This window comes from Hetaerina americana, unplaced genomic scaffold (genome assembly GCF_022747635.1).
Source record: "Hetaerina americana unplaced genomic scaffold, ioHetAmer1.1.p SCAF_40, whole genome shotgun sequence".
In the NCBI taxonomy this organism is placed as follows: domain Eukaryota; kingdom Metazoa; phylum Arthropoda; class Insecta; order Odonata; family Calopterygidae; genus Hetaerina; species Hetaerina americana.
In genome coordinates, this window is record NW_027286986.1 from 3,829,630 (window position 1) to 3,844,973 (window position 15,344).

Below are 15,344 nucleotides of genomic sequence, written 5' to 3' on the forward strand. Positions count from 1 at the left end.
AAGGGCAGCCCCTAACGCAACTCATTGATTTAACATTAAAAAAGACACCCCCTTCCTAATTTATTTAACCTAACCGTTTAACTAACACTGAACAAGTTATCTTCTCATTTTTCCAAACCTAAATTTTGTTACACTGTACTCCCGCTTTCAGCGCAAACTTCCAGTTTTAAAGATTTCAATATCTGTGCATCGAAACGAAACCGATAGGAGTTTAGCGAAGTTTAGCGTGAAAAAGTTAAAAAGTTTACTCATTCAGTGATTATGAATTTTCACAGAGTAGGGTCTGAAACCTTTGAATTAGACGTTTGACAATTTTCCGTCGCACTTTAACCGATCATTCATCCTTATGGGATGACGTTTCTGGGATGGCCTGTGGCGGAGAAGTGAGGTGATGAGGATGTCCTCTCCCCGCCGGGGTCTCCGCGCGGCCTTGCACCAGTCCAGTATCAAATTAGTCCACACGGCGCCTCCCTATTTCGGGGAACTTCGGACATCATCGACCCCTCTCTCACGGCGGCAAGCGCCACTACCAAGGCGACTGAATTTTCCCGGAACCTTCAAACCGAGGGGACGAGCCACGGCAAATTCTCACACACACGAAACACCGGTGACTGAATACGCCGTCGCGCTCTCGAGTGAGGGTAGGTGGAATTCTCGGTAGGAAGCGGCTCTGAACGGCGGCCCCCGTGGGCGAGCGGGATGGCACTTTCGCGGGGCAGGAATTTTGTCCCGCGCAATGGAGTCCATTCATGTCATTTAACGAATCATCGAAAGTAAAACAGCAATGGCACTCCCGAGGGATGATTTGTATTCCTCAATGGAATTGAACCGGACTACCGGAACGAGTCGAGTTCTTGGAAATGCCAAGCGTTCGGCGTCGCGCGCGCGTGAACGCCGTGACTAGGGGGAGGATACTCCCACGATTGATATTTTTTAACGCGCCCATGTTGCTAAATATAAACTTCAGAAATGACATGAGCACTTACGGAACTCGGCCCTGACACAATGCAGAGTTGCGTCGAACCAGCTTCAATCTCAGTATTTGGTACAGATTAGTAGGGCCCTCCCTGGAGAAACATTAGCCGATATAGCCGCCGACTGCGTCGAACAAAAACGTTACAATAATCCCAATAGCGGAAGGCATGCTTGGACCACACCCGCGTGAGCGGAGGGAGAACATGGCCCGAGGGTCTCCCTCGGATTTGATTGACTGGAAGAGGGGCGTGCTCTTGCAAAAACAAGCGTCAATACGGATCGAAATGTCCGTCGCGCACACCCACACGTCGCATAACACCTCACGCGAAGCACTTCCACATGGATCGCACACTCGAGAGTGCAAGACACGCTGGAATCGCAACATACCGAGTGACCAACAGATGCAATTTTCTGCTAGATACAAAAAAAAATTACCAATGAGAAAATTTTCATCTGTTCATCGTTCATTACTTCCCAAAGAGATGACGCGAACAAGCTTGAAGACTATAACTAATGCAACAGCCATCAATCATCTAGGAAGCTAATTGAAGTACGATATGAGAACTGCAGCCGAGAGGTGAAGACCAGGGGACGATTTTGTACGGAAGCCTTCGGCTAGACTACTTAGACGAGCGCTAAAAGTAGGAGAGAGGAATTGAATGGGAGAAAGGGAGATACAAAAATGGACGCGTTTCAAATGTGGGCGTAGAATAGACTGGGAAATACTAGCCAAGGGTGAGGCAAAGCACTGCATATATGTGGTGCATAAATAAGCATGCAGGGTGCATTCCGAAATTAATGCAAACCACCTCGAAACTTGTGAGTAGGACAGAGCTGAGTCCCCGTAAACCTCACGAATCATTTTATTGGTCAACTCAAGAGATTTTTTCAGCCTTGCACATTACTTAAAAATCGCATAAAGTTGCTCGATCGTCGACTCCATTTTTTTGTGCCACGGTCGGCGCGCAGAGGTTTACTATAACGGACGTTCTGCCGCTTGCACAGCTTTGAGAGCACTGAGACCGGTTTCGCGGCAAAGAATAGCGCCCCCCCCCACCAACTCCAGTTGGTTCGATCTCACTCCGATCGATAGGAGCGGTGCAGGAAATTCAATTGCATTACTTTCGGAACGCACCCTGTACATGTAATTAAAGCAGCAGAAAACTAAAGGAGGAATTCAATGGACGCCAAGGAGGAAAGGGTTTGCTGGCGGATGACCTCGAGCGTGGAGAGCTACCGCGGGAGGGGGCAGGCAGAATACTCATCATCATTACCTCACGTATGAACGAAAGGTATGCGGAGCGTGGGCGTCGCCGTCGTCCGAGGAGTTGCGTCGCCCGGGACCCTTCGTTCGGAATTTGCCGACGGCGTCTTCTCCCTTCAGCGCCAACGCCTCCTCCCTGCGACAACCATTTCATGTATCTTAATTGAATGCTCCAGAAACAACCGACACGGTCCCGTCCGGCACACCGCCAGTGACGGCTGGGATCAAAACAGGATGCGAGAGAGGACATCAAGAGGAGGCGAGTCAACAAATTAGTGTGGTGACGTCGCTCTCTGAAGATTAGGTTCAACTCTTCAAAATCCTATTCAGCCCCTTTCCACGGGGGAATAAATCCCGAGGAAGTTCTCTACAGGCGGAAATGGATGCAAGTTTATTAAAAAACCTAGCGTCATAAGAAGAAAGAGGATTGGTCAACTCCGTGACCAAACTCTAATATTGGTCGCCTTTCAGTTTTTTTTCGCGGCCGTTAAGAAACTCGTGGGACGGCGGAGGGTCGCCTGGCGACGACAACAATTAAGTGCTTCGAAACCTCCCGACTCGGGCGTTAATCGCACTCCCAGCCTTCAGCGCTGTCTCGGAGAGATTAAAAGGGAAAAAAGTACGCAAACCAGCGGCGCGAAAAATTTCAATATTTTCATAAGCAACTAGTAGTCATCCAAATCCGACCAGCTGCTTCGTAAATCGGTTACGGAAGCCCACAGCTGTTAAACACAAATCCACATTTTAGGGGATCCTTGAGGTAAAAATAAGGTCACGCGCGAAGATCGGGGCAACCTGCGGCACTTAATGATGCAAGCACCATCGCCGGAAAGAACGGAATTCACGAGAAATACTCGACGAAAATTAACTCATCAGTCGAAGAAACGCAACAACAGCTCGCTCATTACACCCGTCCGCAATTTCTAAATGAAACGAGTCCACAGACAATCACCGTTCACTGACGTCCAGGTTAAGAAATATAGTGCTTGGATGGGAGAAAGGAATACTGAACGCCTATCCACAACCCCCCGACACATGAAAGTACTGCCATAACATGAATATTAGGCTAATTCGTATAAAACTGACCACATAACCCACGTCACTTCTACGATTATCATATTAAGGGAGCAATGCTATTCAATGCAAGTACGCGCAACGCCTGCAAACAAAACGACATACAATATATATAAGTGGGTCCCGTTCCTCACACATGCTGCGAAATCGTCAAAAGTTACCCGGATTGGGGAGATGAAATAGATCAGGAGCCAATGCCATTCGAAAGGGGACAAGTGAGGGAGAGCGTGGGTGTCTTCGGGGGAAGAGCGCAACCCTCGGCTCGCCGTCACTTCAAGAGAGTGAGCTAGGTGTTCTCGTAATTCCACAACGAGAGCGGGAAGCGAGTGTCTATATTTACTAATATAAAGACGCGAATAAAATTCTTGGCTCCCACCCCCTTTTGAGACGAGGAGGGGGGGGGCGAGGCGAGTTCAGGAGGGGGATGGCGGTGGGTGTTTAAGTATTTTAAGGATCCTCCCCGCAACCACCCCCTCACCCCCCTCGGAGCGAGTTGATCCACGGGGGAAGCGGGGGATGCGTGGCGGGGAGGAGGCCTCTCCGTGGAGGGGGAAGGAGGACCGCTCCCGCAACGGCACGTTCATGCGGGGAAAAATCGAGTTTAACGTAACTTAACACTTTGGTTCATATTAACGCGGCAGCTTGAATTGTATGCATGACATAAACAGATGCGTACCAACGCCATCCCTTGGCCCTCAAAGTTCGAAGCCAGTGAAATAAAAATAGTGCGCTTCGAAGGAAACGGGACTTGCCAATCGAAGATCATGACACTGCGAATATGGTCCTTGAAAATGACCTAATGTTAATTTCTATTTTGAACTCATCGTTTTTGGAATATAATATCGTAATCGAAAATGATTAACGGACGTCTCAGTGAACATCTTAAGAGATGATTTGAAATTACCGTTTAGGCAACCGATGATTAATATCCCATCACCTCCATGAACGCCTCCGTCGGCGGGCCGCGAAAGGAAGGCGGGCCTCAAGAGCTAGCGCCATCGTGTCGCCGGGGACGCTCCCTTTGCGGGTCGACGGCCCTCCCATTAGAGATTTCCTCGGTGCTGCGAATCCTTCGAAAGTGCTACCGTCGAGCAGTTTCAAGAATACAGAATTTGCTGGGCAACGTGCAAAGGTGCGCGCTCTAATGAGCCTCCGCATCGCAATCGATCGGACCAGGCGTGGTGAACTTCGCGGCAAAAATTCCTGTGCCCTTCGCTGCCTGCTTTTCTTGGCAATCCTTATCCTCTGTGCAGAAGAGAAAGGGGCAAAACTTCTTTACGGAAAATCAACTGATGCCATTAATCAAAATTAGATAATAATAATTTTAATTTTAAACCAGTTTAAGATTGTCTTGGATACTTAAATGTATATTGATGTTGACAACAGTTTTGATAAACGCCATATCAATTTGGTGAGGAAAAATTACAAATTTATCTTACTTATCTTCCGACTTTTTAATTTTTTAATAGACAATACATACAAACTAATCGTTCGTTTGCTTTAAAGACGCTTAAAATAAAGCAGCGAAGAGAAATAAAAAAGAAATGTCTGACTCGGCGTCAGTCAACCCTCATCATATCCTTCATCTTTTACTTTAAGTAACGCATTCGTGAGATCTTGGATGCACCGATAAATTCATGGTCTGACACCTAAGGTCTCAAAGAAGGAAAAGGCATTCAATTACGATCGCCCGTTCGCCTATGAACTATCTCACAATTGACAGTTTTTCAAAAGTTAAAAAATAATCCACGTTACAGCTTTATACGCACGGTTTCTTGTCTTGTGTTTTAATTTTTTCTTGATGGAGATATTCCGAGGCTTAACAACTTTCTCAAGATTGCGACGAGAAAAAAAATTCCATTAAATTTGAGGCAAATACTATTCTGACCAATGTTTCGGTGAGATACAAAAAAAGTCGCACATCAAGTTTTCGTCCATTCAGGCCCTTTCAAGAAAATAACCAAAAAGTAGAAAAAACAATTTCATTATGAATTCATTTACTTCATTCATATAAAAATGAAAAAAATTAAAGGGAAAAACAGTCACCTAAAACATTCTCAGCTTTACTATTCCCTCCCTACTACCTGTGTCACGCGTAAGGCTGTTATACGAATTTTAAGGTATATTTCCATTTAATAACCTACTAAATGCATCAGCCAGAAACAGAAGGGATTGGAACAGGAATTTCCGTAGTCCAAACGAGGCATTGCTACCCCCTCTCTTTGAAATTTCAATAATCGTCTCAAGTACGAATTGTTTTCACCGCACATTAAATGATGAAGTACAAATGATCTAACGAAGCCCCTCGACACCAACAATTTTCCAGCAGTACCAACAGGTTTACAAAAAAGGCAAGCGCTTACAAGGATCGACTGGCGAGCTTTTAGGTGCCCCATACCAGAAGCCCTACGAATGGCATCTCAAAGAAGCCGGACGGATTCCTTAAGGTTTCTTATGTCACAAATTACACGTAGAATGGTTAATATGAAATTCGCGCATCGAATAAACCGCCGACAGGGATAACGAAGCTAAACATAAGCGGCTCCAACACTCAATGACTCGAAGGAAAAAATGAAGAGAGGGCGGCGGCTCACGCCTCAATCTGAGAGCGAGCTTCACCAAGATGTGGATGTCGAGTGCTCGAGGAGTGGACGGAGGCGATCCAGGCAACTCGAGAATCGAGAGGCGGGCAGGGACTAGAACTTGCCAACTGCAGAAGGGATGACTCCGGAAGATGGTCATGCCGTGTGCAAGGGAGATTGAAAACTACAGCATACGTTATTCGCACTATGTTTACTCCCACAAAAATCAAATGGGGATAAAATTAATTCCGGTACAGTATTTTCCTTCTTCAGCCGTTTACCAATAATTAAAAAAAAAACAAATATCGTCAGGAGGTGATCACTTCCGAGCGAAAAAGTAACAACTGAAGTCACACGGAGATAGTAACCGAAATCAACACGTACGAGAGAGGTCACGACGTTTACAATATTTTTTTCAAAGGATGCATAATCACAAATTATAACTTAGATTCGTGCTTTCTTTCCTAAGCCTCTTTGAAGCTATACTGTTACCCAAAAGACATCGACCGTTTTAACAAACGATCGACATTGACCGTTAACTTTCACTATAATATATTTGCGACTTAGGAGGCTAGAAATATTGAGAGGGCGCAGCGTAACATAGGAAAGATAAAAAAGGAATGAAAATATACCTGCCTGCAATATTGCTGTTTTTCAGACTTACAAAATGCAAAAGCATAAACTTTCAACATAATAAATGCAGACCAAAAATATAAATTGAGCTTATAACACGGATTTCAATGTAAACTAATTCCAAAAAACCTCCCTCCTATATCAACGGATGTCGCGGAGGTAGAATCGCGAAACCGTCGGAGATAAATAAATACGAAAGGTCCGGCCTAAAAAATCGGCAAGTCTCAGGCAGATAACTTACATGGAGCGTTTACATACCTTATTCAAATAATATAGTGCATACATATTTATTTTTTATTTAACATTAATATAATTAGTTAGTTCAACTTTGTGGTGTCCTATTTATCATTAAAAACGTCAATTTTGATGATATTATTCCAAAACTTCAAATGCCAATTTTAAAAATATTACGCATTACATAACGCCTAACCACCATTTTACACGGAGCCCTTCAAATACGACCCGAAACTCACAAGTAGCAGCTACTGAACATATTCTCAATCTAATAACAACACTCTTCGTCTCGCCGATCGTCCCGAGTGTAGGCGGGAGGAGAAACAGACCCAGAAACAGGAAATCTGTGCGATATCAAGATAAGCGTCTTATTCAGGGAGAGTTGGCGAGCTCGTCGCCCCTGGCCGGGTCAGAGGACCTCCAGCGAGCAATTCGAACGCGAGAATGACGACGAGCGACGAACCCCTGGGCGGAGTTACGTTTTCGCAGTCCCCGCCCGGCGAGCACGCGAAGACATAGAGATAAGCTGCCTGAAAATCTCACGCACAACACGCCTGGAGAGATGTCAATCTGCAATACCACTGCCAACCCTGGACAATTGCCTGGTTGTTTTGGCAACATTTGGAAAACGTCACGTTCCACAGCTATCAGGCGGTGAATGTGGCTTGCGATGCACCCAGGGACTAACCACAGCACATTCCTGCTCAACACCAGCTAACACGCTACCAAACATCCTTGGGCAGCCCGCATTATAATAGACCATATTTCAGCAGCACGCACGTACCTTTCTTTGGCTTTCTCCCCCACTCTCTCCCCAATCTCACCGCCTCCCTCGACATCGCCTCCCTCCCCATGTCTTCCACTTCCGATTTCTACCAACTAGTTCACTTTTTCCCCGCCTACGCCACTTGTTTGTTTGATTAAATAATTTTATTTTTGTTCAGTTATTTGTGGAATTTAAAAAATACTTTGAAAAAGAGGAGAGCGAAAAACATCAACTTCTTTTGTGTATTGTTTTAACGAATTCTGTATGCTAAGAGATAAACAGTTCCCGAACTAATACGGTATTTTTTGTAATTCACAGCTATTTCTGGAGAATCACCTTATTTACAGACAGCTATAAAACATTTCCATCCAAAATTAAACACTCCCAGTTGTGTTTTCTCCAGCGTTTATTCATAGCGTAGACCTCTTCCGTTAACTTAAAGTAGGGTTAATGAAATAATGTTATACCCATTTACTTCAGAGAAACAAAATTTGAAAAAAAACACAACTGAAAAAATAAATTTTTTAAAAGAATGATTAATATACCCGATTTTTTCAGGTGACACTCGAGAAAGGAAACATATTTGATGTTTCTATCGGTAGCCTGCCGGTGACGGCCAATTTTAAAACGTGCAGTTTTTTTTGGACACAATTGAGAACCCATGGGACTAAGCACCGCTACACTTCTCACATGACAGGACAAATGTCATCAGCTTGAGTCACATCAAACGACTATTCCGCAACACATACTCCCCATTCGACTACAACAGTGTTCTATGTTGTAGAAGAGGAAAGTTGTCAGCATCGAAGGCATTATTAGATTTTCTAGTACTCAACTTAAATCATTAGTGCCTGGGAAGGTAGCTAGAGAAAATCTTACAGAAATTGCATGGTTTGTCTACAATGTTTGTACTGCACAAAGAAGGCTTATTTCGAGTGTCGCTTGACTAGCACAGATCCATCTTCTAAGCTAAACTAGTTATCAAGTAATCCAAGTTCAGGATAGAAGAAGGCCGAGCTGTTGGCAGCTGCAATACTAGCTTCGTTCCACGCTGTTTACACTTCTTCAACGCTTTCGGCGCAACTTGCGAGAAAATTAATTATTTTTTTAATAAAGGTATTTTAATGCTTTAACTTAGCTCAAAATAAAACTGCAATATTTTACCCGCGTCTAGCTCATGAGCAAAAGTCATATCGCACCGAAAAATATACAAACTAATCTGAAATAAAACACAATCAACGCATGCATCGAACACGAGGCTTCCGTCGCCGGCAACACAGCAGCCTGACCTAAACCGCGGTCGACCCAGAACACTTACCCCATTCAACACCCCCCCCGCCCCCTACATCCTTACACTAAATTCAAATCCCGGGCAGTGACGCAGGGACCTCGGGACGCTGTCTGCAAAGATTGTGAGAAAAATGGGATTGCCGCGAGGCCTGTTTTTTTAATGCGATCTCATTTCTCTACAAAAATCAAAGTCCGCGAATACATTTTAAAATTCATACAACGGTCCGCAATTCGCCGATCCGGAGCAAAATTAATCTCTTCCTTGTACTCGTGTTCAAATGACTGCTTTTTTCAAAATAATGTTAATGAAAGAAAACCAAGCCTCATGACATTTGAGACATACAGTATATACTTCGCTATTTTTCCTGTAACCAGTGGTTCTAATTGTACTATATGTAAAGAGACTCAATTTATAACATTGCACTTCCGTGATTATCCTCCGTTTAGACATTTCCCATAAATAAATAAAGTACCTGTTATGGCACCCGTGTCATTTCATGGCAATTTCTTCGGCTTTCGGCGCTTCATTTCAGTACCCCTAGCAGCGGCAAGGGCAGGAGGAGAAGCGACGAAGAAAGGGAGACGGGGGGGGGGAGATAGAACTAACCATCACCTGCCAATCCGCTCGCGCTTGAGTGCTGGGGGAGTAGAGAGAAAGAAATAAAGCGATCGAAATCCAAATATCACTCGCCAGGATCTCCGGTATAATTACCCCGGGGGAACCAATCAAGAGGGAGAGAAAGGCCCAGGCCTTTCTTTTACGGACCGACTCCGAGGGGACGAGTTGCGGCTCCATGAATTATTTTTAGAGAAAATATGCTTCTTCCACCGTCGGGGGAGAGCAACCGGCGCAATCGACCACACGTTGGGCTCAGGGGGAAGGAAGAACGGGGGTGGAAGGAGGAGAAGGAGGGGGGAGGGATGGAACGAAGGGGGTGCAGGCACTGGGGGTTGAGGGAGGGCGAATCTCTTCCGACCGGGAGGGTCCGGGCTTCGGTGCCCGACTCGCATCGCACGCCGCCGTAAGGACCGAGGCCCCCAGTCAGTCACCGTGTGGGGAAGGGGGGCGGGGAAGGGGGGCGGGCAAGGGTGGGAGGGGGAGCTCCAAGGTCATATGAGCCGACACAAGGGGTCCAAGACGGGGAAGGGAGAGAGGGGGAGGTTGGGGATCGAACCCTTGCGTCCGCCGCCTCATCTTCTCGACCGAGGCTCGTTTTTTTATTTGCTGCGAGTCCCGTCCGAGGGAGGCGGCCGAACCAGCGCATCCGCGGGTTCGGTCGACACGGTTTCAATCTAACAGTTAATCGCTGTCCGGATTCGCCGCGCGTCACCGCCGCCTCTATTCCGCATTCGTCCTGCCCCGCGCGGTACTCGTCGTATGCATTGCGTCCAGTTTACCATTTACTTCAATCCAGTTTACCAATTAAGTTTAATCCATACAAAATACATCTTTTGTGTACGTGGAAATATACTATGTATTTGTATGGTAAACACGCATGTGTCTATGTATGCATGTGTCACGTACACACACACACGTGCGCGTTTGCGATATAAGGCGATTTCAAGAGCCTGGCGTACCTTGGAGCTTGGTCGCATGCTAATGGGGGAGGCCTACCTCACTGCATCCGAAACTAAGAGATTAATTAAATCTGACGCTTTCTCCCGCGGCCGGATATCGAGCCAAGAGTCCGAATGTAAGCAGCATGCACAAGGAACGGACTCAGTGAGCATTCAATAAATTGCGGATAGAACATGAAAATATATTAATAGCCTAGCAACCAAAAGCTACGGTTGATCCAAAAGCTAAAACCCTGCAGCGATGAACGGTATTGACGGGGGAAAAATGACTTCGAAGGCGGAGCTGATGAGGAATATGTAAGACCGTGGTTAATCCATCCCGCATTATCCGAAGTGTCTACAAGGACGATCCGTTCGAAGAGACTACGATGTCTCGAGAAATGGCTTGTCGCCTTCATTGGAGTTGTATTGGTTTCACCTATAACCTGCTCGCTGCTTCTCAGCTGAGGGCGACGACGCCTTGGACTTCGCAGCCGGACTTTCCCGGGACTTCGATCCCCAGTGCAGGACACGACGAAGGGAAAGGGATGCAGTAAATTCTAGAATTCAAACGATACTCGGAAATGATCAAACGTGACATCTCTTTCACGTAGTAAACAAACGAGAGTAAGAAGGAAACAAGATTCGGCTACCTGCCGGAGAGACCACAGTTCAAATTCAGGTTATGCTCTGCAACTATTCCGGCTATATCTGAGAAATACGATGTATGGCGTCAACTGAAACTGCATTGCTTCGTGGGAAACCACAGGTGGCACATGGAAGAAAAAGAACGGCCCCCTGCACATTGGAAGAGTAAATTCCTCACGCCACGTTGAGGTTTTAATACACCCGATGAGCTCTCACGCATTACGTCGACCCACCTCCCGGGTTGTGCGCGCCTTTTCGGGTCGTCAGTAGCTCAGCACTTAGTCTAAAGACGCGTTGACGGAAAAGGAAGGAGACGGGATGGTATTGTAAAATAATTTTTAATTTTTTTTAGCAAAACATGACGAAAATTTTCGGTTGGCGACGCACGCAAGCCGTATCACAATCGGAGGAATAGTCTGGCGGGTACGAAATTCGCTTCGTCTTCGAGTAAACCACTGCCTATGAAACGAATCACGAATTGGGCAGAGCGAAGCGCAAGATACCCTGGCGGATCAATCCTAATATTCCCAACGGGTATGGAACTGGCAGCTCACAACTCACAAATCCCAAGCAACATCATTGCCGTGTCCATGAGAATCGCCAAGGCGATGAGAAGGCACCTAATCACCAGGGAAAGTGACAATTTTGACGAGCCTCACCAAATCGGAGCACGAACAAGTCTGGGATCCACGTTGGCTTACGATACCGCGGGGTTCGCAACCCGGGATTTTCGGGGGTATTCCGATCCCGACGGAGACGTGACGGATTGAAACAGGAACTTTGAAACTCCGGCTAAGCCACATTGAGTAAAGTTTTAAAAGCGCCCACGAATGACATATCCCCCCATACACACCGCGGTACCCTTTTCATCAATCCAAATCACAGTCTTCAACCCCTAAATATCCGTTTCGATAGCTTGAGGATAGAGATGATATGCCACGGATGGGGGAAGGCCAGGAAGACCAGCTCTTTTCTCTGAGCCGGCATCCCCCAGTTGGCGTCCGGGACGGTGGAGACGAAGCGGAAGGGAAGGAAGTTGAAGTGGTGGTGGTCTTGCGAGGTGTTGAGACGAGAGCAGGGAGAGAAGTGACCCCGATTTGTGTGGAGGCGGGGGAGGATGGGTTTTCGGGTAAGAGCGGGTGGGGGGAGGCAATGAGAGCGCGGAGGGGGGAGCGGCCATCGCCGCCAGGTCGGGGGACCATCTCGCACGAGAGTGGACGAGTGGCGCGGCATCCTTTTGGCAGCCAATCGTTAAGAGCACGGACGACTAGGGCGCTACGATGGAGAAAATCGCGGGGATATCCTCTCGGTGATTTTATTAAGCTGTCACGGCAACAGAGGCTATAGAGGGAATAGGGGAGACGCGGGGGTGGAAGAGGCAGCTTTCTGGGAAGGAGAGAGATAGGAACGAGATGCCCCACGAACACCCCCCCCCCCCCCGACACCTCAACCTCGCGAGGAGGAACATCAACGGCGAGGGGGGGGGGGCAGAAAAGAGGGTGTGTGGGGGAATGGGGGAAGGTCAAGGCTCTTGGAAGAGGCAATGCACGTCCTGGGCAACCGGTACGTCGCCCCCCCCCCCCCAGCCTCGCCCTCCCCCGCGAGGCATGTGCCCGGGAAGGAGAAGAGTGAGTTTGCGGGACCGTGAGAGGGCTGGAGGGCGAAGGAAAGGTGGGAGGGCGGAGAAAGGGTTGGGGGAAGTCAGGGACACTCGTGTAGAGGGGGTGTAGAGGCGCGAGGAAGGGCGGGTGGGTGTGTGATGTACACAAATACACACGAAAATCGACGGAAGGAAGGTGCCCATCGAAGAGGAAAAAAGACGATGGCTTTTATTATTTCGATTGAAAGAGGAGAGGTGGGATCGAGAAGGAGGGAGGGGGGAGGAATGGAACATACAATTACATTCGGGAAAATGTCCAACCTTCACCGCTGCGATCGATACTACCCCACCCCGCAAACTGCCGACAGGCTGGCCACCTGTGCGGAGAGGGAGGGTGATGAGGGCCGGGGGGAGGGAAGAGTGAGTGAGGAAGAGAGAAGGCAGGACTGGGCGCGAGAAGAGGGGAATGAGGAAATAGGACTAGGTAAGGGCGCGGGGGGAGACACGGAGAAAGAGCGCAGTGGGGAGATGAGGCCACACGGGGTGGAAAAGAAGTGCGGGGGAGGAAGGAAAAGGTGGCGGCAAGGGGTGGGAGCAGAGGGGGAGGTTTGTACATGAGAGGAAGGGAAAAAGCGACAAGAGAGATGGTTTGCAGGAGCCTCGGAAATAAAATGCACCCAAAAGTGGATAAATAGGATGGGCGACGGGTTCGGGGGACGCGTGACGATACGGAGAGAATTGGAGAGGAGATGAAAATAAAAGGAGCGAGGCGGGGAAGGAGGGTGTGAAGTGGATCTTTAGTGAATGAACAAGGCCAGGGCCGGGAGCCTGAAGAACAAGAACTCGGAAGGAGGAATAAAAGAGGGAAATGGGTGAAGGACCGGGGAAGGCTTTTGGCGGCGAAGGGCACGGGGGCGTGGTCGGCGGGGAGAGGGAGGTTCGGGAGACTGGGCCTTCCGGCCACAGGAACGAGATCGTCACGAAGACCACGACATTAGTTTCGAATACTAGGAGGAACGAAAATTTCGGAACTGTTTCCCCTCCGCAAGGCAAAATAAAGTATTGAAGGCATGCTGTAACCTACTCAGCAAGGGGGGTAGAGAATAATTTATTTTTAACCACCCACAACGAATAAATCAAACCACTCAAAATGAATATTCTGAAATAAAGAGAACTGGTCTGACACAGTCTAATGACAGACATGTTGATTTATCTTTAACTTTTATTTCAAACTACGCTCAAGAAAACCCAAAGTTGTGGTGCTTTAAAATTTAAAAGGCAAAACCGATGAACTGTGAAGAAAACAAATGAGTTTGTTCACAAATCCTTTCCAGACACGGGTTCATATATCTTGCAAGCAAGAAAGTTATGTTTACGGGCTACGCACCTTCACCAACATGAATTACACATGTCACACACGCAGCAGGACATTAGGGCAATTTTAGAATTACACACTGATATTCTACCGGTTTGCAAGTACTTAAGGAGTAGGTGGAAGAACAAGTCACTTACTCTTCGCTGAATCCATTAACGTGTAATATCCTCATCTGCTTCACAATCGTGCTTTTCCCTGATTCTCCAGCACCTTGGAAGAGATAGAAACATAAATAAGAACAGAAATATTCATACAAACCATCACAATCTTCGCCAGCTCAATATGGCTGACATGACTACACGATTACCGCCGTAGATGTGTTCGATATTTACCAAGAAGCAAGAGTCTATGAGTAGCTCTATATACTTGTTTATCCTTTTGAATCTGTTGATTTATCTTTTTGTTCGCTTCCTTTCGCCTTTTATTTTCTTCTTGGTCTGCTTTTGAGCTCGCACTTCCAAAACAACCCATGACATCAGGCCAGCTATCAAGAAATATGGTGGCAAGGCAGCACCGATGTGAGTCGCGCTGCCTCTCGCTTCCGACGAGATTCCCTATTTTGTTACAAATAATAGCACTGACACAGCACAACACTGTTAACCACACATTTTATGCCGTTTTCCCACACTCTTTTCCATCGGATCAGCACCAACTACGAGGGTTTAGATGAGGTTACACATGTAACGTCCAATACGGGGAAGGACTACCACTTGACTGTCGTCCTCTGAAACGGTGGGATTATGATGCATTGTGGGAAGTGCGAAATTGGTTCTCCGAAGTGGCAAAATCGAAAACGATTAATAATTACAAATAATCTAGGAAAACCTTGAATTATCTCCTCTTGTACGATCTTTAAATACGAGATAACTGAAATAGTCTTATTGAAAGCGAGCGAAGCAAAACTTACAGCGTATTCATTATAATTAAGTTCCTTGACATTTTAAGTGCTTTACGTCGTTCTGAGGAAAAAAACGTTGCGAGTACTTCTAAAAAATAATTTACTGGCGTTATCCTATGATTATAGATTAATTCATCTAGATTTACGAATTTATACCACCTTTTTAACAGCAATGATATAATTATCGCTAAGATTCTAACTGATTACTTATGCATAATATTCAACTACTACTTGGAACTATATCGTAATTATTCTTCCTTACGGCTGAGAGAGGAGTTAATGAATTCCAATATTCTACTATTCTAAGTACTTGCAGATATTATATTGCGCACTGTAAAAAAGCATTTGTTGTAAGAAATTGTTTAATAACTTGCCGTGAGTAAATATGAAACTACAAAACAAATGAAATTAGAAAACTTTAGAGGTTCCTAGATGCTATAAGCGGTAA

General features: G+C 46.5%; 1 protein-coding gene across 1 annotated transcript in view; it reads right to left on the minus strand.

Moving 5' to 3' along the window:
• Window positions 1–15,038, minus strand: part of Galphas (G protein alpha s subunit) — a 201,858-nt gene extending 186,820 nt beyond the window's left edge. The window contains exons 1-2 of the mRNA XM_071591038.1: window positions 14,331–15,038; window positions 14,136–14,208 (exon numbers count right to left, since the gene is read on the minus strand). Coding sequence (XP_071447139.1) covers window positions 14,136–14,208; window positions 14,331–14,469 — 212 coding nt within the window. The 5' untranslated portion in view covers window positions 14,470–15,038. The remainder of the gene's footprint in view (window positions 1–14,135; window positions 14,209–14,330) is intronic.
• Between the last annotated feature and the right edge of the window lie 306 nt (window positions 15,039–15,344).